Here is a 23,835-nt window from a genome sequence, read left to right on the forward strand (position 1 = left end):
GGGTTTCTCTGTGCCCATCAACAGGAAGTAGGACGGCCCAGGAGACCCAGATTTCTGGCTCTGTAACTCTGGGCAGACACCCAACCTCTTTGCTCAGGCTGCTGTGGAAATGCTCTGTGCCATTCACACCAGCCAAGGGACAGCTTAGGCACCTCACCTTCTTAAGAGCACCAGCAATGATTTAAGCCCCAGCCTGCCGGATTCCCACGTTCCCGCACCGCCCCCAGCCACACACCCCTAATTCCCAATTTTTACTTGTAAGTGAAACTTTGAAATGGAAACCTCATGTCACTCTCTTTACCACTTGCCACAAATTGAAACTATCTTAGTAAAAACTGCAGGAAAATCAACCAAAGCCGTTCAATTCTATTTAGATGCTGGTGCCTGCTTAAGGTTTGCTGTCCCCGAATGAAAAGGGAAAGGATAGTGTCCAAGGATGTTAAGGACCTAAGAGGGCCACCTTCACTTTCTCCCTGATTCAAGGGATGACAAGAAACGGAAAGGGAGCCCTCGGTCTTCAGGACATCCATTGCCATTGGGGGACGCACAACTGCTCTCCGACCCCCATCTGGGGTTGAGGCCCTCTTCTCCCTCTGCCACGGCCCCAGACTCCTCCCAGCACCCCAGCGGCGACAGAGGTGGGGTGAGTGAGCGCCCTGCCACCCCTCTCCGCCCCCACTGGGCGCCCGGAGGCTCGGCGGCAGGCCCGAGGGGCGGGGCTGCCGGCTGACGTCACGCAAGGACTGTCTGAGCGGCGGCGCCGTGGCCGGGCGGAGAGCGCGCTCGGGCACGGAGCAGTGCCGGGCGGTCCCCAGACCCCGATCCCGACGCGGGACCCCTCCACCTGCTCGAGCGCGGGAGCGCGTTCGACTCCCACTGCGGGCTCCGAACCCGAGACCCCCGCCTTGCCGCGGCTATGTACGACCCCGAGCGCGGATGGAGCCTGTCCTTCTCGGGATGCGGCTTCCTGGGCTTCTACCACATCGGGGCGACCCGCTGCCTGAGCGAGCGCGCTCCGCACCTCGTCCAGGACGCGCGCATGCTGTTCGGCGCCTCGGCCGGGGCGCTGCACGGAGTCGCTTTGCTCTCCGGGATCTCGCTGGGTACGTACGTCCGGGGGCCGCCGCCGGGGCTCCGCCGGGTGGAGCTGGGACGGGATACGGACACCGCGCGGTTCGTCCTGGGGTGGGGGGGCGCCCATCCCCAGACCGATGCTACCTCCGCGGGTCCTCTTGCTCGGCGCGGGGTGGGGGTTTCTCTGGGGCCGGCCCGGGAAGGGGGTGCGCCTGGCCTTGGCTCTTCTGGGCGTGGGAACCCTAAGCGTATCTGCCCTACTGTGGCGCCAGGGCTTACAGGAAGCCCCTCGCCCCGGAACTGAGAGTGAGCTCAAACGGAGCATCGCGGAGGAGGGGGCAGGATGGGGGCGGGTGGGGAGGAGGTAAGGGTGGAGCTGGTCCCTGCGGTCCCTGCCATCAGGTCACAAGGCGCTGGACGTTTTGCTCTGGGTTGGACCCGGAGGGGGACATTTGGCTGTGTCCCTGGGCAGGCGCCGTCTTCCCTCTGGAGACTACAGGGACTGGAGACAAGCCTGGCCCCTGCTGGGGGTAGGGTGGGGTGTGCTGGATAGCGTTTCAGGAGGGAAACACTTCGGAGTCCTCCTGGGCAGGTTTACTGGTTTGGAGTGGAAGGGTCATGGGGGAGGTTGGGGGATGCTGTGGGGTGGGGGGCTTGGAGGTGGTACTAGACCTTTCCTACGGGCTGGGGTGGATCCCTGAACATCCCCCATACCATCCTTCCCCTCCAGGTCAGTGCCCTGGAAACGAGGTCCGGTGCATTTGAATCTCGTGCTAATTAAACATCTGTGTGTGTAGCTGGTGGTGGGAGGGCAAGATGTGGGCTTGTGCCCAGCTGGGCCAAACTAGGGTGTGGCCTGGGGTTCTGAGGCCCCGGGACAGGAACTGGGACAAGTGGCAGCTGGAGCTGTTGCCCCCCAAAACCCCTAGACGGGAACAGAGTGCCCCTCCTCTGACCCCTTTCAGCTTCCTTAGCCATCTACTCTTCGCTCTTCCCTGGGGACTGTGGCATTGGACTTGGCCGACAGGGAGTGACTTTGTTCCTGCGTGGCCAGGAGTCCCTGCCAGTAAGGTCAGCCCTGCCATTGGATAGGCTCCGTGAGCAGACCCTGGGCTGACCGGGAGGTGGGGATTGGGAGAGAGGCCCTGGCTGGCTTTTCCATTGATGGGAGGGGAGCAAAGGGCAGGAGTGTGGCCTCAGGGAGGATTAGACCAGCCACATGGCCAGTCCGCACACTCTGGGCTTTGGCAGCGATAAAAGACAGCCCTTGTATGTCAAGGTAACCTGTACTGACTCCAGGACAGAGGGGGTTCCTAACTGGCAGAGGACAGGTGCAGCCAGGGTCTGTACCCTGTGGGACAGGGGGAGGCTTGGGGACCACCAGGTCCTTGGAAGGTGGGGTCTAGAGGTTTTGGCAGGAGCTGCTCCTCCCATTCCATTAGCCCTGCTTTAAATTCCTGTCTCATTTGGGGACCACTGAGGGGCATTTCCTCGGGCCACAACTTGGAAAGAATTCCTGCAAGTCCTTCCAAGCCAAGTACTTGGTGGCAGAGCCCGGCAGAACGTGTCAGCTTTGCCCCTTCTGCCTGGGCTCAGAGGGGCCACATGTGTAGGGAGAGGCGAGCTGAGGTCAGAGGTCTGCCAGGATGGACAGGCTTATGTGTGTCCTTCTGCATCTCTTGATCTCCGACGGGCTTGGTCTTGGGCTGAGACTGGGGGCCTTGTATGTCAGGGCAGTGCGGATCAGCCAGAGGGCGTCCAGACCCAGGGGTGAGGCTTGACGGGGCATGAATGTGGCCTGTGCCCGTGAGACAGTGGTAATTCTGGTGTCAGAGGCTTAAGGGTAAGACTAGTTCTTCATGAGGAACCTTCTCTGACTTGAGGATATTACAGATGGTAGCTTATCTAATCCCTTGTGTCCCCAAAGTTAAAAATGCACAGTCTGAGATGGTGTGGGTCAGTGACTTTCCAAGGTCACGTGGCCAGTAAGAGATGGACTTGCCCTTGGGCCCCAGCCTGCACTGACTCTCTGCTTCCTGCAGAGTTCGGTCCTTTGTGCTAAAGCTCTGATGCTGGGGTGTTTCCACTTCGGGCTTTGGGGGATGGAGCAGAGGAGAGAATGCCTCTGGGCCTCGGGAGGCTCGTTCCTGTGGCGGGACCTAGGGCAGCGTTGTTCAGGAGAGATACAGGGTAGCCGTGTGTGTCATTTAATATTTCCCAGCAGCCACACTGAAAAAAAGTGAAAGAAGGGGAATTAATTTCATTGATCCAAATGCAGCCGGAATATTATCATTTGCGCACCTGATCAACACAAAACACGATTAAAGAGGTATTTTATTTATTTATTTTTTGTATGAAGCCTTTGAATTCCGACGTGCCGTATACGCACCTCAGACGGGAATGGCCACGTTGGAAGGGGCCCATGACCGCACGTGGCTGCTTTATCAGCGTGGGCCTGGAAGCAGGCTGGCCGCTTCCTTGCCACCTGGGGTTCGGGTCTTGCCACAAAGCACTGCCATCGCCGGGGTGGCACAGTCCTTTGTGTGTTTGTCTCCTGCCCCCCAGACATCATCACGGAGATCCTCATGGACATCGCCCGAAGTGCCAGGAGCCGGAAGATGGGCATCTTCCACCCCGCCTTCAACTTGGGCAGGCGCCTCCGAAATGATCTTCAGACATACCTCCCAGACGACATCCACAGGCTCATCTCTGGCAAAATGTGCATTTCGCTCACCAGGGTGTCCGATGGGGAAAATGTGCTCGTGTCTGATTTTCATTCCAAAGAGGAAGTTGTGGATGTAAGCAGTTTGCTTATTTGGGCCTTGTCAAGTAAGAAAAGCTATTTCTCTTTGGAAGCAACACAGAAAAGGCTGCCAGAGGCCACCTGCCCCGTTTCTTAAGATGCAAAAAGCCCTGGCTGCCCAGGAGGCTGGCCGTCAGTGGTCTCTAGCGCGCATACATCCCAGAACGCTCTTAGTTGGTTTCAGATTCAAACACGACCTCCCCATTTTTCAAGACTTGGCTCGTGATCCCTTCTCCAGAGACCCAGTCGCACAGGTGTCCCACCTCCCACCACGTATACTCCTGGCACATATAGCATCTGTAGCATCCCAGCAGCCACGAAAACCTCCATTTAACCTTGTTTCTAAAAGCTTTTTCTGGATAGGCAGCACTGGTCCATTCCCATAGGAGCAGGTTTTTTTGCAGAGGGCTGGTCTTGCTTCCTGCCCCCCTGCCGCCCGCTGGGATCCGCAGCATTAGCAATATCTGGAAGCTTCTGAAGCTTCATAGGCTTCCAGGCTCTCAGGCCCCTCCAGCCTGCTGCACCAGAATCCTGGGTGAGCCATGGACTCTGTGGTTGACCAGCTGTCCGGGCAATGATCTGCGTTTGTGAAGCCCTGGTCTGCTGTCTTCCTAGTCAGTCTGGGACTCTGTGAGGGCCCAGTGCAGCTCTCATGGGGAGAGGGACAGGGAGCTGATGTCCCAGCGTCATTAGGAGCTTCTACTTGGGCCCTGAAATACAAGTGTGTAGGTTGGTTTGTTGTTCGTTCAGCTCGTTTATTAAAGCCCCCCCTTTGCAAAGAGCATCTCTGGCCTGTTGCTCTGTTCATCTGAAGAAGGCTGACGTGGGCCCCCAGGGGATCAGAAGGCAGGCTCTTCGGGTCTGGGGTTTCACTTCTTTTTGTCTTTGCAGGCCTTGCTCTGTTCCAGCTTCATCCCCTTCTTCTGTGGCATAATCCCTCCTTCCTTCAGAGGCGTGGTGAGTCTGCTTTTAAATTGTCTGCCCAGCTCCTGCCTGCAGGGCCCCAGCCACAGGCTCCCTGGGGCCTGTCCCCAAATGCAGAGCCTTTGCCTCTTGGCCTCTCAGACCGAGGTTCCCCAGCTGGCCCCCTTCTAGGTTACCTGGGCAGTACATCAACTTTCAGGTGGAATTAATTATCTCGCTATTTGAAAGGTAAGCGGTTTCTCTTATCTTCAGCTGAGCGCCCCAGATAGGTCCCCGCTGGTGTGGTTAAACTCCAAAGTGCTTCCGTGTCCATTCCTTGCTTGCGGGAGAGCTTTATTCTTAGCACTCCAGAGTCTGCGGCCTGCTCTGGCTCTGCCTTTGCCCTTTTAGGGCAAAGGGCTTTTGGGCAGAAGCTGCTGACAGGGCTTAGATTTGGTTCCATCCCACAAATATATGTTGTGACCGATGGCTGAGCCCTGGCAGGATTGGAGAGACACAGGGTATGCTGTGTTTTCTGAAGGCGCTAGACCAGATGCCAGGCGATGCCAGGCCACTGGCAGCCTCCTTTTAGGGCCATGGTGACCACCCCAGGTGATTCTGCTCCCTCCCCCCACCCCCGACCTGACCCCAGGACAATGTCTGGAGACAGTCTGGGTTGCCACAGTGAGGGAGTGCTCGAGGCCCGGGGTGCGGCTGACATCCCGCAGTGCGTAGGCTGACCCACTCCCCCAAAAATGACCTGTTCCTAAACATCTGTGGTGCCAAGCTAAGACAACCTGTCTTGCGAGAGCAGACACATCTCAATGTCCCAGGGCAGTGGTGTCCTCACACTGGAGAGCAAAGGCAGAGGCTTGTCACACCAAGCTTCCCTTTGCGCCTTCCCAAGCTTCCCAGCCCCATAACAGACACATGGTCCCTGCTTCTGGATGCAAAAACAAGCCTGGAGCTGCACAGGGGTCCACCCAAAAGCCCACGGCCTCTGCCTGGTAGACACACCCAGACTGAATCCCCTCTCCGGCACATGTTAGCTGGACTGCTTGGGATGCGTTTCTTTCTCTTTCTTTCTTTTTTTTAAAGATTGTATTTATTTATTTGACAGAGATCACAAGTAGGCAGGGAGGCAGGCAGAGAGAGAGGAGAAAGCAGGCTCCCTGCTGAGCAGAGAACCCAATGCAGGGCTCGATCCCAGGACCCTAGGATCATGACCTGAGCCAAAGGCAGAGGCTTTAACCCACTGAGTCATCCAGGTGCCCCTGGAATGCATCTCTGAACCTTTCTGAGATGAGTTTGCAGGACGAGGGCTACTCATAGTGCAGTGTGGTCGAGGTGTTGTAAGGCTCGCATGAGCGAGGGCCCTGAGCTGCTTGGCACAGAGCCTGGCCCAGGGGAGCTTGCAGGAAGTGGGGGCTGTTTCACCACCAGGGGAGATGTCCCTGCCTTGCCCATCTGGCCCAGGCTGCCTCAGTCCCCCTAGAAGTCGGGGGGTGGGTCACACATTCAGTACCCTCCAGTGAAACCCACAGAGAATCAGAACACCTCCTTCTTGTGATTCCACCCAGCCAACTCAGAGGGTTACGATAGGAAAATCTGGAATGAATAGGAAAAGTCTACGTGACAAGGTGCATTGGACTTGAGACTACTCTTTGTGTGAGAAACGGTCAGCCTGCTTCCTCCCTAGTGTTCCCTAAGGTTCCAGACGTTCCGGTCCATGTCCCCTTCTGCCATGAGGTTTCTGAGGCTTCCCTACATCTTCCATGGGAATTGTGTGGCTATGATTTTGAAAATACTGCATATACACGCGTGATCATCTTTTGGACTCAAGGCAAGACTCTCTGGATTGGCTAAGGCATGGCTGAGCACGGGTGGTTCCTCTCTGGACTGGTTGTAGATCTTGGGGAGGACGGGCTGTGATATTTGCAGGACTTTCTCTGTGGGTATCGACAGCGGGGCTAGGATGGCTGGGATTTGGGATTTGGGAATTTGGGTATCATTCTGGACACTGCTTTGAGCGATGCAAACTTTGTCCATATTATACCCAAGCCTGCCTGTGCCAGCCAAAGGTTGTCAGAGGGGATGGATGCAGGAAAGCTGTTGCTCACAGCTAGGTTGTGAGTTCAGAGGGGGTTTCTGAAGGCTGCCCTGGACCCAGGTTCGCTGCCATTTGAGTCTCCAAAGCTCTTCAAGATGCTGGTTCTGATTTTTCAATCAGCAAAGGAGGGGGTCTGGAATTGAACACAGAAGAGACCTTCTGTCTCTTGGAAGGCAGGGTCTCTATCGTACCCTGACAGCAGGGCACACAGAACCCCTTTCGTGCAAATTACACGGGCACATCTATAGGTACCTGCCTATAGATGCCTATAGGCTTTAGACTTGGCCAGCATAATATAGGCTGGGCTCCAGCTTCTGTCTGCCTCTTTGCCCAGTACTTTTTGTGCAGTGCACAAACTACACAACAGTACAGAGCACGTTCGAGTGCTAGCCAAGAGCCTGGCCTAGCACAGAAGTGCTCAGTAAGGCTTTGTTGAAAGTGTAGTTCTGGAACCTTGTCTCCCCACAACATCAGCCTGTGGCTCTGAGAAGCCTCTACCCATAATCTGAAAAAACCCAGAAGACGTCAGCCCAGAGCTTCTGACAGTATGTCCTTTTCTCCTCCCCATTAAAGCGATACATGGATGGAGGACTAAGCGACAATGTCCCCTTCTTTGATGCCAAAACGACCATCACTGTGTCCCCCTTCTATGGGGAGTATGACATCTGCCCTAAAGTCAAGTCCACAAACTTTCTTCACGTGGACATGACCAAGCTCAGTCTGCGGCTCTGCTCTGAAAATGTCTACCTCCTGATTCGAACCCTGTTCCCTGCAGACCTCAAGGTGAGTTGGGGGCTGTGTGTTCTGGGGGTACAGCTCCTTTTCGCCTCCCTGCTTGCCAGGAGACCTCCCATTTGTTCTTTCCGCAAACAGAAACAGATCTCCCTCATCAAATAGAAAGTCAGAGAAGGGTTTCCGGCAGCTCAGGGCTGCCCCACTCTGCCCATTGGAGTCTCCTGGGAAGACTTAAACAGCCCTGCAGCACAGATCACATGTCCAGGGGCTCTGATTTTTCAAATCAAAATGCACCCCCCCGGGTGCACCCAGGGGGCAGTGGTATTTTCTTTTCTTTTTCTTTTTTTTTTCTGTTATCCTGATGATTCGTCTCTGCAAGTGTGGTCAAGAACCACACTGCATTTGGTGGTTTAATCTTTCTTGCTTGTTACCATCAGGGGTCTTCTCTTCCTAACATAAAGAAAATGTGTGGACCATGTCCACTGATGGTTCTCAGGGGAAAAAGAAGGCAGCATGGACGCTGTACCCCCACAGCGTGTGCCCCAGGAGAGAGGGGAGGCTGTGCATTGCTTTGCATGTGGGGTTTGTATCCAGATGAGTGGAGAAGGCCATTGTTAATTGTCCTGTGACAGCTCGAACAGGACCCCGTATTTGGGAGGGTGGAGGCTCATCCGGGGACCAAGGGAGCCCAGAGAAACCAGTGCCTCTCAACAAAGGCTCCGCGGACAGGGCGTCCTTCGAGCCTGGTCCGGTGTGGAAGCGAACTTCTGTCCCCTAGGAGTGCGGAGCCCTGTGTCCAGCCTCGCTGTGGCCGCGCTGGGCCATGGGAGCAGCTCCGGGCGGGGAGGGCTCTGCTCTTGGTCTCTGCACTGCATTTACCTTACTTGATTCGTTGCCAGGTGCTTGGCGAGATATGCCTTCGCGGCTACTTAGACGCCTTCAGGTTCTTGGAGGAGAACGGTATGTACGCTGCGGGCGAGGTGAGAGCAGACAGGGCCTTTGAACCAGCTCTGCGCGGGCAGTCGGTCACCCATGGCTGGGGTTCCGTAGAAAGCCAGCGCTCCGTGTCCTCGCTCAACACCTTGCTCAGTCCCCTCATTTGCCCCGGGAGCCAGGAGATCTTGGCCCCACTAGACAAATGGGGAGACGGAGATGAGCCGGGGACCTCCCCCCCCCCCCGTGTCCCCACCCTCTACCCCCGCAGTAACCCCGTCTGCTCAGTGAAGGCAGTCCTGTTGGTTTTTCTTTTCCCTGTAAACTATGTTGAACCTTTAGATAAACAAAGGAGGGAGTTAAGCGGGTTCCTGGCCCTAGCCCCAGGTGGAGAAATCAGGTCATGTGGGTCTCTGGCCACGCCCCCTGAGCTCCGCTGTCCTTACCGGAGGGAGCTGGGCTCTTGCCAGTCTGAGATGTATTGGGGGCTGTTCGTCTTCAAGGCTAAGAGTTGGTTTCCCTGTTGCTTCTCTGTACGAGTCTTTGGCGGAGACCAAGGAGCGGCAGTTAAAAGGTCGCGCTGTATTTCTCGACACGGACCATGTGGATTGGCCTCTTCAGCGTGCTAAGCCAGTGGCTGGGTGCTGGGGTACCACCGGGAAGGGGCAGGTGTGGCTTCTGTCCCTCCTGGAGCTTAGCCTGTGGGCCAGGTGGGCCAGGAAGCAAGTGGAAGGACAGTGTGTGCCAAGTGCGCTGACAGGAAGCCACAGGACACAGTGGCATCACAGGGGAGGGGTCCGCATGGCCCCCCGGGGGAGGGGAGGGCTCCAGGAGGATGTGAATTTGTGTTGCAACTTGGGATGAACAGGAGTGTTCTGGGCGTGGGGGCCGGGAGTGAGGGGTGGGCAGGCCGCAGAGCGTGCAGCAAGGTTGGAGGAGGGAAGGAAGGCCCACATGACTGGAGCGGTGGGGGTAGGGGCCACTGAAAGATGGGCGGCGGGGGACAGGGGCCAGGCCTGGACCCGGTGGACACAGTAGAGGTTTGCATCCTGCAGCTGTAGGGAGCCACTGAGGGGCGCTGAAGCAGGAGTGGGGGAGGTCAGCCGAGGCCTTGGGCTGCCCGCCGAGAGGGTGAGATGCTGGTCTCCAGGGGACCCTTGAGGCAGCTGAAGGGTCATCGAGGGCCAGGGCAGTGAGGGTGGTGCAAGGGGCCCGAGGGAACAGGCCTCGCGGATGACCAACCAGAGATTCTGGAAGGGCTAGACTCAGGAATGAGGTCGCGGCTTCTGGCTCTCGCAGCTGGGGTAGGGGTGTCCTGCTCCCTGGCTCAGGGCTCTCGGGAAGGGGAGGGAAAGCATTCTCGGGGAAGCCTGGTATGCTGTGCATGGGTCGGTGGGTGTGCAGAGTCCCAGGGCCATCTGGGGGCAGCTGTGCAGGAGGGAGCTAACTGCAGGGCCTGAAGTTCTGGAGAGCAGTCTGGGCTGGGAATGCAATGGAATTTGGAAGGAATCTAGGAATCAGGGACAGCCGCAGAGCCCTTAGGGGCACACTCAGGTGACACAGTGACTTTCATAACTAGAAGCCTTTGGGCAAACCACCTCCCTCCCTGGGCTTCTGTGTCCAGCCTGTAGCCAGGGGAACGTGGATTAAATGCCCAGGGGATTCTTGGTAGTTCTGAAGATGGGCCTTGGCAGCCTCTGGGTTGGGTTGGAGTCTAAAGATATAGGTGAGTAGATTCTGGGAACAGATTCTTTGAAACATTCCTGAGGGAGGGTACAGTCCTGGCAGATGAGGAGGATGCCTGATGGAAGTGGGAAAGATCTATGGGAGCAGAGGCTTTGAAGGCCCCTGGCACGGTGTGGATGCTGGTCCCTCCAGGAGCCCAGGGGGCAGCCGGAGGCTTGGCCAAGGGCCCGGTCACGAGGGTGGTGTGGAGATCAACCCGAGGAATAAGGCACAGGCATCTGGGAATAGCTCCTGGTCTTCCTAACCAGAGGTCGGGAGCAGGAGGGGCCCCGGGGGGCAGCGTGGACACCTGGAACAGCCTGTTCCCTTGACCAGCCCAGCGAGCCAGTTCTCTGAGAGCGGGAACCACTCACTGGTATCAGCCAGTGAGTCCCAGCACCGGGGGCGGGACCTGCCCAGACTCCCTCACCCAGCACTGTTTTCAAAGCCACACGGTGGAAGAGCGGCATCTTTAATGTCAGACCTGGGTTCGAATGCTGCTCTTGCACTCACAGGCTGTGTGGCTTTGGGTGAGTCTCTTAACCTCTCTGTGCTTCTGATTTCTCAGCTGAAATGGAGGAGCAGAGAGACCAGGAGTAACAGTCCTAATTGTTACCAAGTTCCTAAACAGGGGCCTGAAACACAGCCTCACCGGTGATTCAGTGATTATAAATTAGTTGTAATTCTTATCTTTCACCTTCATAAATGCACCTGTGGCTGTGGAACTGGCACGGCTAGTGAGGGATGGCGCCTCAACCAAACTCTCATCTCTCTGGCTTCAAAGCCCCACACTTGTTCCTCTCGGTTACAAAAACCTATCTACCCGCCCTCATTTCTCCCATGGCAGGCCCGCGGCTCCCCCGGGGGCTGCCTGTGTCCCTGTCATTCTGCGGGTGCGTGTGTGAGTAGGGTCCCCTGCTGCCTGTGTTCACCTGCTGGCTGGTTTCCCGTGTCCCCGGTAGGCATCTGCAACAAGCCCCATCCGGGCCTGGATTTACCCTCGGAGGAGGCGAAGACCCTTACCTTCCCCTGGGGACACAGGAACCCGGAATCTGGCCCAAGGGTGTCTGCGGAGGGGACGAAGCCCGAGGGAGACGAGCTGCTGGACCACCTGCGTCTCAGCATCCTGCCCTGGGACGAGCGCATCCTGGACAACCTATCGCCCAGCCTCACTACAGGTGCCGACCGCGCGGGGGTCGGGGGGTGCTGAGGATGTGGTTTCCTGTGACACAGAGAGACTGAAGGGACTCTTCAGTCCAGAACCTTCTGGTAGGCCCTTCCTCCAGAACCCCTCTCTTCCTGCTTACCCGTTGCAAAGCCTTCTTTCTTGAGGAGTCCCCTTTCCCTGATTTCTCCTTGCCTCCAGACCTGCAGTTTTGAATCTCCATTGAGTGGCGATAGACTTTATCACGTGATCAGCTATTACGTGGACAGGTGTGCACACCAGCTTTCAGATCGAGCACTTGGAGAGATTCAGAGCCGCGGGGGACCTCATCCCTGGTCCCAGGGCTCTAGCACGTCTGTTGTGCTCATTCACTAGCCAGCACTTGGCGGAGGGTTCTGGGCAGAAGGAAACAAAGTCCAGCGGAAGGTTCAGGAAAAAACTCAAAAATCGATGGGGATATTCGAGAAGTTTGTGTAGCCCTCCCAAAACAGTTGTTATTTAAAAGAGAGTGGTTCACTGAGCACCCTGTGTCCTGTGGGCTAGCCGAGGGCTGTTCTGGGAAAACAACTCATTTGATCTCATTGGTGAGTGCTTCTGAGTCTTCGGATGCCCGGATTGGTGTATTTCGCGGAAATTCCAAGCAGCCCCTGGGGAAGGTGGTTTGGTTTTTGCTCTGGTGGGAGACACACCTCCACGTTATATTTTTCAGCACTGAATAATGCAATTAAAGTGAAACATGGACAAGTGAGCAGGATTTACGATTTCTTACCGGTTAAGGTCATGTCGTATGTGATGCTGCCTTGTACGTTCCCCATGGAGTCTGCCATCGCCATGGCCCAGAGGTGAGCCTTTTGTGTGGCTTTGTGCTTTCCTCCCAGGGTTGGATGGAGATGGAGAGAATCCACGTAAGGGCGCTTGACCTGTGGCCTGGCTCCGTGTAGAATGCCACGGAGCCCACGGTCCACAAGGAGTGCCCTACAAGGTGCCTCACAGTGACCCCTCTAAAGCCGCCTCTTTTCTCCAGGCTCTCATTTGCCCCTTCTTAGTAGGTGTACACTTCCATTTCGGGATTTTATTCATGGAACGTTGGGAGGCACACACTTGAATCCTGGGTATTTGTTTAACCTTTGCTTTCTTTCTTTCTTTCTTTTTTTTTTTTTTAAGATTTTATTTATTTATTTGAGAGAGAGAGCATGAGAAGGGGGAGGGTCAGAGCGAGAAGCAGACTCCCTATGGAGCCGGGAACCTGATGTGGGACTCGATCCGGGGACTCCAGGATCATGACCTGAGCTGAAGGCAGTCTCTTATCCAGCTGAGCCACCCAGGCGCCCCCAACCTCTGCTTTCTTTAGATTTATGTTGGTGTTTACGGTCTTTTTAGTGAGTCGGTGGACATGGCTTTTGGTCCATCTTGTAGAGGCCAGACCATCCTTCCGAACGCAGCTCGGTTCTCCTGACTAGACCCCCTCCCCACTCTACTGAATTAGCTGCTTGTTCCCCGACACCCCTGTCCAGGGGTGAGGCCCCATCTGAGCTCAGCAATGGATCCATTTGTGCAGGGGTGGGGGCAGGGGGTTGGGAGTCTGCTGAGCTGGCGCGTGGCCCAGTGCCGCAGGGCTGTGCGGGCTGGGGAGGTGCCACCTTGACTATGAGATTCTCTGCGTCAGCTTCAGGGGGTACCGTGCCACAGAGAAGCCTGGAAAGCCCTCCTCTTTTATTTCCGCGGATAATCCCTTGAAGTTTCTGGAGCCCCACCTGACCTGACTTCACTTTCGGGCTTTTAGGGAGGTTTGCCTTTCATGTCATGTGCCTAATCTGCTTTCTGGGACTGATCAGATTGGGGTTAGATGTGAGTCTGGCAGTTTCGCTGGACAAAGGGCATTATTCTAGGGTACCTGCCTTTGGGTTTTGGTTGTTAGGTGTGTGTTTTGGCTTGTTTTCATGCATGTCCGTGTGTGTGTGTGTGTGTGTGTGTGTGTGTGTGTGTGTGTCTCTCCTATAGACTGGTGATGTGGCTTCCAGACATGCCCGAAGACATCCGGTGGCTGCAGTGGCTCACCTGTCATGTGTGCTCTCGAGTGATGACGCAGCTCTTCCCCCACTCCAGGTCCGCGGCTTTGCAGGGGCGGGGGGGTTGCCTATTTATGCAAATTCTCATCTGACCTCAGCTTGCTGAATCATGGTGTTGGGGGGCCCTGGGGGTGGAACCCCGCATTCTTCATTGCTAACACGGCCCCTGGGATGCTGCTGCTTCTGAATTCAGAAAACTGATTCAGAGTGAAGAAGGGCTTTGTTGCAGCCATAAGGGTTGTTGGGTCTAATCTTGAAAATCATGGCCCTTGGCGGTCTCACCTGTTCCGTGTGGGTCATCTTCATCTCCTCGCTGGGTTTCTGTGTGGCCTTTGGGATGGCACAGTGCTGGTCACATGGTGGGCACTCAGGAGATGGGGGCTCAGTGCTATTGGCAGACACAGAAGGGTTCAAGTTGGGGCAGTGGAAGGGTCTGGTCTGCAGTGGGCAATGACTCTTGTGGCCATGGGAAAGAGCTCTCATCGCCGGGCCATTGGGAGGCAGGTTCACGAGCTAGAGGGCCACTGCACTGGCTCAGGCAAGGGATGAGGAGGGCCTGGTCTCACTAGAACCTGTGGGATGGAGCCGTTTGCAGGCTCTAGAGCCAGAAGGAGGTACCAGTTGCAAACCCCGGGGTCTGCCTGCGTCCCGAGGGAGTGGAGCTGCTGGTCAGGAGGAGGCGGCCTGGGGATGGCACTGCAGGCTGGTGGCTGAGTTGGTGGTCTACGTGGGGCCGGTTGATGGGTTCCATTGTGCCTGCAGACATCCAGTGGGAGCGATCCAGTGGCTGGAGGGCCACCAGTTTAGATTCCCAGGATGGTGACATCAGCTCAGCATGGGAGAGCATTGTGGTTTTGGACACCACCCCCCTGTAGTGACCCAAGCATGCATGGAGGGGCTGGTGGTGGCCATGCGTCCTTGCTGAGACCGAAGACCTCGGAGCAGCAGGACAGTGGCTGAGTCAGTATCCTTCACCTGTTTCAGATTGCGGACGCAAGCAAACGGCCAACAGCCTTCCCTGAGGGACGTGAAGGCGCTGCTCCTGTCCCTGCTGTCCAGCAGGAGCCAGAGCTGAGGCCGCTGAGCAACTGGTCCTCCTGTCTGGCCTGGTGTTTGGGGGCTGGAGCTGCAAGGGACTCCTCCTTTCCCGCTCGCTCTCCTCATGCAGATGCGTTCCTGAGTCCATCGAGGAGACAAATCTAGGACACTCTTTCGCAGGCACTTCCCGATCTTTCTGCAGCTACGCCCACACTGGCTTGGATGCGCCCGGGTTTGACACACAGGGTCCTGCCTTGGTGCTGAAATTATGGTTTATTGAAACCAAAGGCAAACTACTGTTTTTAGGAAAAGCTAGGAAGCTACTTTTGGTGTACGTGTTGGTCTAGAGCTTAAGGAAGCCTGCTATTCAAGCATCTGAGTCTGTTAGCTCACTTGGCTGGGAAATGACACCAGGGAGCCCATGGCGGAGGGGCCACCTCCAACTGCCGGGCAGCCTTCCCACCGCAACATTCCGGAGCATCCTCTGTTGTGATGGGCTGGGGCTGTGTGGGGCTGGGGGCTGGGTGGGGGGGACTTACGGCTGGGGGTTGGGCTGCCCTTTGTGCAGTCTTGGGGTTTAGAAGGAAAAATAACGTGACCCCATTTCCCCAGACAGGAAGTGGTCGGTGTGGCAGGAGGGGGAGGCAGCGTTCCCCAGGGAGGGCACTGACCGTGGTGGGCCAGTAAAAGATGCTCACTTATTTACATTTTGGAACACTTTTTTGACCTAGCCTAAATATTTGATAGAGTTTTGTATAAACTACGGAGAGTCTTATTATCTGTTGCATTGTGCGTTATGTGAATCAGGGAGGTGTTATTAAGTCTTACCAAAAAAAAAAAAAAAAAATGCAGTGCACAGCACAGATAGGCATCCTGGGCTCCCAGGCCTTTACCAGCACAACAGATGGGCTTGTGGCCTGTGCCCCTTTTTTCTTAATAGCCCCTGCCCATACTCCCAGAGCCTTAATGGAGACAAGCAAGAGATGGGCACCTACGTTCTCCCCAGGTGGGATGCGTTGGCAAGCACAGAGTAATGTCACTGCAGGTGAAATGTGCTGCTTTTCTGATTTATGCATTTGAGCATAACCAAAAGACAACAGCAATAAGCTCGAAATCCTCAACATTGGCAAAACAGGCTACATCTCTCACCTGTACTGAGTCGAAGAACCAGAAGGTTCTTCTGGGAGTCGAAGAACCAGAAGGTTCCAACACAGCACTTTCTTACAAAGACAAGATCTTGAAAAGAGGAATGTGGTTCTCGGGGCAGCCTTCATGCGAGCCTGTCCCTTGAGCTGCCATGAGACTGTGGACACCTTGAGGCAGGCTCCTTGTAGGTGTACGGAGCCACTGCCCAGCACTCAGAATCCCCACCTTGCGGCTCCTTGCTGCGTCATTGTGTCTTGGGGACGTGGGTACGGAGGTTCCCGTTCTGATGGCGCTCCCCTCCAAAGGGAGGCAAGAGGGGCGAGAGGCAGGCTCTCCCAGCTGCTTGGAGCCCCCAGAACAGAGCACTGCCCCTTGCTTGCTGCGCTGGTCGGGGTGGGGGGGAGGCCAGGCCTGACACCCACCGGGCCCCTCAGAGCACTCTGTCACACGTCCTCCCGAGCCCCTGGTTCTCAGGTTCCCCGATGAGCTGTCTTTCTTTAGGAGCGCTGCAGGGCCCCGCGGCAGACAGGAGCACACTTAAGCCGTATTTTCAGTAACCGTTGTATTTCTGCATAGTCCATATATAGGCTAGTTCCTCTGATTGTTCTAAGGAAGGAATTGTGTTAACAGCTGATAGGATCACATGCAGCTGCTTTTCTTGCTATGTTTTGAACTGTTCCAGCTCCTCACAGTGAGCATGTTTTATGATTGTTTTAAAAACGTGTGCTAACACAGAGGTCTCCACTCCCCACCTGTGCCTTACTGCCCCCCTAGCCCCACACCTCTCCCGCTCAGCTGAGGTTTCTGATCAGCACGGAACAACATTCTTTGAGTTCAAGCAAAGTTCAACCTTATCAAGGTTGAGTTCAACCTTATCAAGCAAAACTCCTCATTTATATGGCACACTTATGCTCTGGTGTACACTCCACAGGAAGAGTCAGGGATGACGACCGTGTGGTCCAGCGAATACCGGGGAGCAACGGTCTTTATTTGGTGAACAGGTAACAAAACTTGGTGCAGAGGGTGAGCCTCGTTTTGTTTTTAAAAAAACAACAAAACAAATTGTGGGTGTGTATGTGTGTACAGAGGAAAGGTAGGGAACGTATCCCCCAGGACTGACAGTGGTGGTCATTGGCCATTGTCCGTAACTGCAGTCCATTTGTTGTGCTTGTATGTGGTTTTCAAATTTCTGTGGTCAACGTTTCTTTCATTGGAAAATAACTCACAATAAATGTGACTTTGAAACCGTTTTCCATCATCTCTACATCCTCTCGGGAGCCCTGCTTTGATTTTCCTTTCCTCACAGACAAGTTCCTTCAAATGTTGCCCACCTCCCCCAGATTTAGGACCCCACCAGCCAAGAGATCTCCTTGACATGCTCTGTCCTGGACGCTGGACCAAGAGCCCCTCCCCTAGAGTCCCTCTCCTTCCTCTGGGACACCAGGCTGTCCCGAGTGCTGGGCTCGTCCCCAAGGCTCAGCCTTGCCTCCTGTACTCGGAGTTCACAGCTGCTCCTGGGGGTGGTTCACTCTGAGGACCCCCAGTCTCTGGCTCAGGTGAGGGACGAGCCCGCCCAGCCACCTCCACCAGGCTACTCCTTGGCGTAATCCAGCACCTCAGCATAATCCTTCCTGTGTCCAGCTGCCCTGTATCTGTCAACTTCCAAGTCACCTGAGCCAGGACCCAGAGATTCACTGAGTCCCTTCTTCTTGCCTGATCTTGCCCCCTCCAGCTGGTCCTCTCCTGCTGTGTCCACTTCCACTTAAGGCCTTTGGAATCTAACCTCTTGTCCCCCCACCCATTCCATGGAGCCCATACCCCATGGTGTCCCAAACTAAGAGGTGAGTGACCTCAATGGGCATCTGTGGGAAGTCCCAGGGTCCCTTCCTTAGGACCTCTGAGCCTGAGATTTCATGTTATCAAGGGAGCCAGTGTGGTCACTGAACTGCGTTTCTACTACTCATGGGGCCAGGTCAACACGGTGGAAGCCAAGTTTTCTCAAAAAACTGGCGTCCTTGCAGGTCTACTGGGTGATTTGACCAGTTAGGATAGGCTGGGTTATGCTGCATTGAACAAAGACTCCCCCAGAAGATTTATTTCTCATGCTATTTGCTCATCAGTCTTGGCTGGCCCAGCCTGAAACTGTCCCCCCATCTGGAGGGTCACTGATGGGGAGAAGGAGGGTCACAGATGGGGAGAAAGGAATACGGTGCTCTAAGGCTGTCATCCAGATACACCTATATCTTCTGTCTACAACCCGCGGACCAAAGCAAGTCACATGGATAGGGGGAGGGAAATACAACCCTACCTTTTGCCCAGAAAAGGAGCCCCAGAATTACTGGTGAACACCACTGAGGGCCAAAGAGCCTCAAAAGCCAAAACCCAAAGTCTCTTATGACCCAATCAGTTTAGGAAATAAGGGGTTCAAGAAAGTAAGCGAGGTGTAAGTGCTGCAGGACTTCTCAGAACCTTTATTTTTTTAAAAAAAGATTTTATTTATTTGGCAGAGAGAGATCACAGTAGGCAGAGAGGCAGGCAGAGGGAGGGGGGAAGCAGGCTCCCCGCTGAGCAGAGAGCCCAATATGGGGCTCAATCCCAGGACCCTGAGATCATGACCTCGCCGGAAGGAGAGGCTTAACCCACTGAGCCACCCAGGCGCCCCTTCTCAGAGCCTTTAATATGTTATTATGCATTTTGACTGTCAGAGATGGTGTCTGAGGATGAAGCTGTGACTGTGTTTCTGATATGTCTTTTGTCACCTTGTCACTAGTGCCTTGTACCCAACAGACTTCAAGTATTTGGCACAGGGGCCTTGTTACAATCTGCAGGTCAACCTCATGGCTTACCTTTGGGAAGAGGCTTACTCAAGAAAATACTGAAGGAGAAAATCAGGAAGATCTAGTTTATTCAGCGTTTACGGTGAGCCAGGCACCTCTCCCCGTCGCGTCAAATCCCCAGCAGACCACCATGCTTTAGCGACTGCTGTACTCGCCACCCAAATGAAGCCCCGTGGCCTCTTGTTCCCCGCCCCCAGCCCATGCCTCGGACCACCTCGCTAGTCCTCACTGGCCGCAGCTCAGCGGAGATACCACTGATTTCCCCACGGCTCACCGAGGGCCCTGCGATGGGCCGGGCGTTGTCACACACCCTCTTATTCCAGTCCCGTGACGCAGTGTGACCCTCGCCTTCCCTTCACCAACGAGGGGGACCACCCTCGGGGCCTTCCGCCACTATGACGACCCGGCGCTCAGCAGGAGGGTGGCAGGTGCCCTCCCGGATCTGGGCTGCCCCTGACGCCGGGGGAGGCGAGCCTGGACGCTCCGCGGGCGCGTGGGGCCCGCACAGCACCCGCCCGGCAGGGGCGCCAGGAGGGTTCAGGGGGGGCCCCGGGTGAAGCCTTGGCGAACCCACCCACCGTCGGCTCTCTCCCGCGGGCGACACCGGACGCCGGCTCCCAGCGGGTCCCCACGGGGACTCGCGCCCACCGCGCCAGCAGCTGTGCGGGCGTTACTGGAAGTTCTGCGCTACAGTCGCCTCCAGGCAACGGGGCTTCCCGGGGCCCGTGTGAACATCCGGGTCACAGGCCCTTAAGGACCAATGAGAGGACGTGTCGTGAGCTAAGGGGCGGGGCATCATGGCTGCCCCCAGTGCGCCGCGTCCGGGGTCTGGCGGGTGTTACGCTGATTGACAGCTCCGTCCCCGCGGGCCGGCCCTCTGCGCACCCCGGGAAGCTCTACGAGGCGGCGGCCGGAGAGGGAGCCATGGGGACAGTGCACGCCCGGGTAAGAGGCCCAGCGACCCGCGGGCCGCGTGACCTCTGGGGCGAACGCCGCGGGGAGACGCTCTCGCGGCTGCGCCCGGGGTTCCCTCGGTAAGGGGGCGCCGAGGGCGGTGGGGCCTGGACGCCTCGTGGTGGAGGCCGCAGAGACGCTGCGAGCGGGTCCCGCAGACCTCGGAGCAGGAGACCGGTTCCCAGAGGAGGGGCGCGACTTGCCCAAGGTCACTCGGCGAGGCGGTGGCTCCGAAAGGACTGGCGGACTTTGCGTGGTGACCCGGGGCGGAGTAACAAGTTTTCCTCTTGGAGAGTTGACTTCTCTGGCCTCCGCCGTTTCGGGCGTCTTCTCTCCTTACGGGTCACCTTCTGCAGTCTCCCGCTCAGCTCCTGCTGGGGTCCTGGTGGACCCCTAGAGCACCCAGTGTCCTTTGAAGACCCAGACCCACCTAGGAGCCGTCATTTCTCCTGCTTATGGTGCAGAGACAGAAGCTGTCCCTGCTGTAGTCCCCCCTTTTCAAGTGGAGGCAGGAAAAGCCCTTAACCAGTTTGTTGCCAGAGTTAAGACACAGTGGGTGAAAGTACTTGGGTGCTCGGGGCGTCCCCACTGCTTGCCAAACTGCTCGCCTTTATCGTAATCTTAAGTGAGAGCCAGAGAATATGTGTGAATATTTGTCCAAGGCCCCATTCGTTAGAGCCTCGGAATGTTCCAGAACCCAGACCTCCTGAGTCCCAGGCCTCCGCATTACTTTTCCGACCGTTTTCACTTGTCCTGCTCAGGAGTTTTCCATACTTTCCCGTCGCTTCCCAAAGAATTTAGCACAGACCCCTCAGCTTGGTGTGGGCGGTTGGACTTGACTCCCCTTCACAGATCATGCATTCAGATGAAACACAGCAGCTCTTCTGACACGGTCCTTGGGCTTGTCCAGCAGCTCCTCACTCACCCACCCCCAGGCCCGTCGTCAGCCGTGACCATAGTCCCATCTCTTAGAGCTCGGTTCGGGTCTCTTCCTCCATCAGCCTCCTTATCTGCCCTCGTCTGGGCACGCTGATAACTTCCTTGATGTGTTTTCCTCTGGCGCCTGTCTTAGCTCCTTTTAGATTTTTCTCTTGCTGTCTTGTGGTCTAAGTTTCTGGATGTTACAGTAGGAGCTGGATCTTACTTGGTTTGCCTCCCTTGTAACATCTTCAACAAAGTAAGCATTCATTCATTTCCGTGGTCTACTAGGCGCCCGGCACGGCTGCTAGGGTTACAGGAAAAAAAACAACAAAAGTCTTCATTGTTATTGAGCTCTTTGGGTGCTAAAATCGCTGCTTTGATAAATATGTTGGTAAAAAATATTCTTTAATGTGGGGGTGCCTGGGTGGCTCAGTCATTACGTGGCTGCCTTCAGCTCAGGTCATGATCCCAGGGTCCTGGGATCGAGCCCCACCTCAGGCTCCCTGCTTAGCTTAGCGGGAAGCCTGTTTCTCCTTCTCCCACTCCCCCTGCTTGTATGCCCTCTCTTGCTGTGTCTCTCTGTGTCAAATAAAAAATAAAATACTTTAAAACAATATTCTTTAATTTGAACTTTACAGTCCACTGGCCAGCATCACTTGAATGCTTTGGTCAGGATTCACAATCAGAAAACATTTTGTATTTGCCATCTAGTACCCTAACGCATATGGGAAACAAAAATTTTGTGAAACAGCATTTCCATGAATATCTGTTATGCTTTCTTAAATTTCCTATTTGACTTCAGCCTGTATCACTTTAAAGATGCTGTTCATAACTCGCTAAATTGATTGCATGTTCTGTCCCTTCAGTTAGCACACCCTTGCGCAGTACCCGGCACACGGTGTTCAAGAAAACTTGCTGGGGGTGCCTGGGCGGCTCTGTCGGTGAAGTGTCTGCCTTCAGCTCAGGTCACAATCCCAGGGTCCTGGGATGGAGCCCTAGTCAGGCTCCCTGCTCAGTGGGGAGTCTGCTACTCCCTTTCCCTCTTCTGCTCCTTTCCGCCTTGTGCACACACACACACTCTCTCTGTCTCACATCTCAAATAAATAAAATCTTTAAAAAAAAAAAAAGAAAAGAAAACTTGCCAGCTGGTAAGCTGAGCTGCTGAAAGCACAGACCTAGATCCAAATATTTATTTTAATTCATTTCACCAAATACATACCCGTGCCTGCTCTGTTATATTCCAGACGCTGGAGTGTAAGTTTATGAGGGTGAGGCGCTTGTACGTGCTTGCCACTTGATAGGTTCTTAATATTTGGGGAATGAATGCATCTCTATTAGTAAGGCCGTTATTTTAGGGTATTAAGCTTTGATGGAACTGTGGAATCATAAAGACATCATCTCTTAAAGTTTGAGTTTCTGACTAAAATATACAGGTGGGCATGGCACATCTTTACTGAGCCTTATTTCATGCTTTGAAATTTTAGGAACTGTAATGGAAGTTTTTTTTGTGTCGTGGAATGTAAACCTTGTGCCCAGAGAAAGCATATTTGCTAAACATTCAGATCATGTAGAGTGAATATGGGTATATCTTCCTAACCGTGGTAGACACTCTGCGTACAGAATTAGCACAAATTTAATCTCCTTTTTTTACACTATGTGAACTTAAACACAGGAAGCGTATTTGTGAAATGGTGCAGATAAAAAGTTACTTTTTTTGTTAATATTTTGAGAGATTATAGTAACGATTCCGCTTTATAATAATATACCACAGAAATGAAAAGATGATGTGAAACAAATGATATATTCTTTGCCCAGCACTATTTTCCCTATTTACTTACCTAAATATTCCGCTTCAGCCACCACGAGGCCTTAGTCTGTCTCGCGCACTGCTGTCAGCCCAGCGCTGGGCACGCGGCAGGGTGAACTGCCAGCTGCAAGAGATGTGCCACTGCAGCAGGGACTGCTTCTGCCTGAAGAAGCAGGGATGGCTCACAGAGACGACATTTCGGGCAGATCATTTCAGGGAGGAGAGGAAGAGGTCTGCACCAACATGCGCATGAGGGTCGGGGGAGTGCTGGAGGTTGAACTTGGAGTTGCAGGTGTGGGCCTTAGGGAGAGGTTCCTCATGTGCCCTACTAAGGAATCTAGTTGCATTCTGTACCTCTAGGCACACTCGAGGGCCATCGCAGTCTTTTAGAGTGGGAGTGGGAAAGAGGACATGGCAGGTCGTTACCTTCCCAGACAACCGGGACATGGAGGAACATCACGAGTCTGTCGAGTGTATCTGGGGAAGGGGTAGTGTCCCAGGGTCTCCACTGCCACACATACTGCAGATGCCAAACACGGCCGCACTTGAAAGCACTTATTTGCTGAGAATTGATGGAGTAAGGAAGTGGCCAGATGCTGGTTAGGACAGTTTTCCCCAAACTTGCATGACTGTACATTTGCCTGGTGCCACACTAGACCTTCTGAATCCATTTCCAGAAGTGTCTGGGAATCCCTGTATTGAAGCAGGCAGGTATGTAACATATAATATCATATGTGTGAGTAGTTATAAATCCTGTCACGTTGTCATGTCAAGTACTAGACCAGCCACAGCGTGGGGAATCCTTATTCAGAAGTTGCCTTAATGCTTTCGAGAGGAGAGGTCAGTTCAGGTTGTAGAAAGTGACAGCTCTCTGGTACATTTATGAACATAGGCAGTTCCTTTTATTTATTTATTTTTTTAAAGATTTTTAATTTATTTATTTGACAGAGAGAAATCACAAGTAGGCAGAGAGGCAGGCAGAGAGAGAGGAGGAAGCAGGCTCCCTGCTGAGCAGAGAGCCCGATGCGGGACTCGATCCCAGGACCCTGAGATCATGACCTGAGCCAAAGGCAGCAGCTTAACCCACTGAGCCACCCAGGCACCCAGGCAGTTCCTTTTAATGTGTAAATGAGACTTTCTGGGTACAGAGAAAAATGGTTTAGAAATTCGACTTGTCAGTGTCATTATTCTAAAATGTATCCAATTTTGATTAAAAAAATTAGGATACTTTCTAAAACAAAATAATTTTCTTCCTTTCTTCGGTGTTTTAAAAAAAAAAAAAAAGATTTATGTTTTTATTTGGAGGCGGGGAGAGAGTGTGTCCACACGTGTGGGCCTGCCTGAGCTGGGGAGGGACAGAGGGAGAGGGAGAGAGAATGTCAAGCAGACCCCCCGCTGAGAGCAGAGCCCAACACCCGGCTGAATCTCATGACCTGAGATCATGACCTGAGCCAAAATCAAGAGTCAGATGCTTCATCAGCTGAGCCACCCGCTGACCTCTTTGATAAATGTCTTTTTGGCACCTTATTTTGTAACTATTTTTTTTCTTCAGATGGGCCCTAGGTGTCCAGGCCCAAATAGCCATAGCCCCAGAGGCCTCCATTCGTGACACTCA

The 23,835-nt window shown here is 54.5% G+C and overlaps 2 protein-coding genes across 3 annotated transcripts in view; both read left to right on the forward strand.

The window, feature by feature from the left end:
• The first annotated feature begins 743 nt into the window (after positions 1 to 743).
• PNPLA3 (patatin like phospholipase domain containing 3) lies at positions 744 to 16,951 on the forward strand. 2 transcript variants are annotated; one of them, XM_059187210.1, is made up of 9 exons: positions 744 to 1,103; positions 3,640 to 3,872; positions 4,769 to 4,834; positions 7,464 to 7,673; positions 8,525 to 8,585; positions 11,246 to 11,461; positions 12,158 to 12,290; positions 13,450 to 13,554; positions 14,502 to 16,951. In XM_059187210.1, exons 1-9 carry the CDS (start codon positions 917 to 919, stop codon positions 14,590 to 14,592), a joined length of 1,302 nt encoding a protein of 433 aa, XP_059043193.1. In that variant the 5' UTR covers positions 744 to 916; the 3' UTR covers positions 14,593 to 16,951. The 2 variants fall into 2 exon arrangements, with proteins under 2 accessions (XP_059043193.1, XP_059043194.1); XM_059187211.1 differs by lacking the exon at positions 744 to 1,103 and adding an exon at positions 3,266 to 3,403.
• A 2,372-nt stretch (positions 16,952 to 19,323) lies between these two features.
• The window catches only part of SAMM50 (SAMM50 sorting and assembly machinery component), a 34,083-nt gene continuing 29,571 nt past the window's right edge, over positions 19,324 to 23,835 (forward strand). Inside the window, exon 1 of the mRNA XM_059187212.1 lies at positions 19,324 to 19,483. Coding sequence (XP_059043195.1) covers positions 19,463 to 19,483 — 21 coding nt within the window. The 5' untranslated portion in view covers positions 19,324 to 19,462. The remainder of the gene's footprint in view (positions 19,484 to 23,835) is intronic.

Source organism: Mustela lutreola, chromosome 8, assembly GCF_030435805.1.
Source record: "Mustela lutreola isolate mMusLut2 chromosome 8, mMusLut2.pri, whole genome shotgun sequence".
In the NCBI taxonomy this organism is placed as follows: domain Eukaryota; kingdom Metazoa; phylum Chordata; class Mammalia; order Carnivora; family Mustelidae; genus Mustela; species Mustela lutreola.

Coding starts and splice junctions, on each gene's coding strand:
- PNPLA3 (XM_059187210.1), top strand. CDS start 917: ATGTACGACCCCGAGCGCGGATGGAGCCTGTCCTTCTCGGGATGCGGC. Junction 4,835..7,463: donor CTCCTTCCTTCAGAGGCGTG/GTGAGTCTGCTT, acceptor TCCCCATTAAAG/CGATACATGGATGGAGGACT. Junction 12,291..13,449: donor GCCATCGCCATGGCCCAGAG/GTGAGCCTTTTG, acceptor TCTCTCCTATAG/ACTGGTGATGTGGCTTCCAG.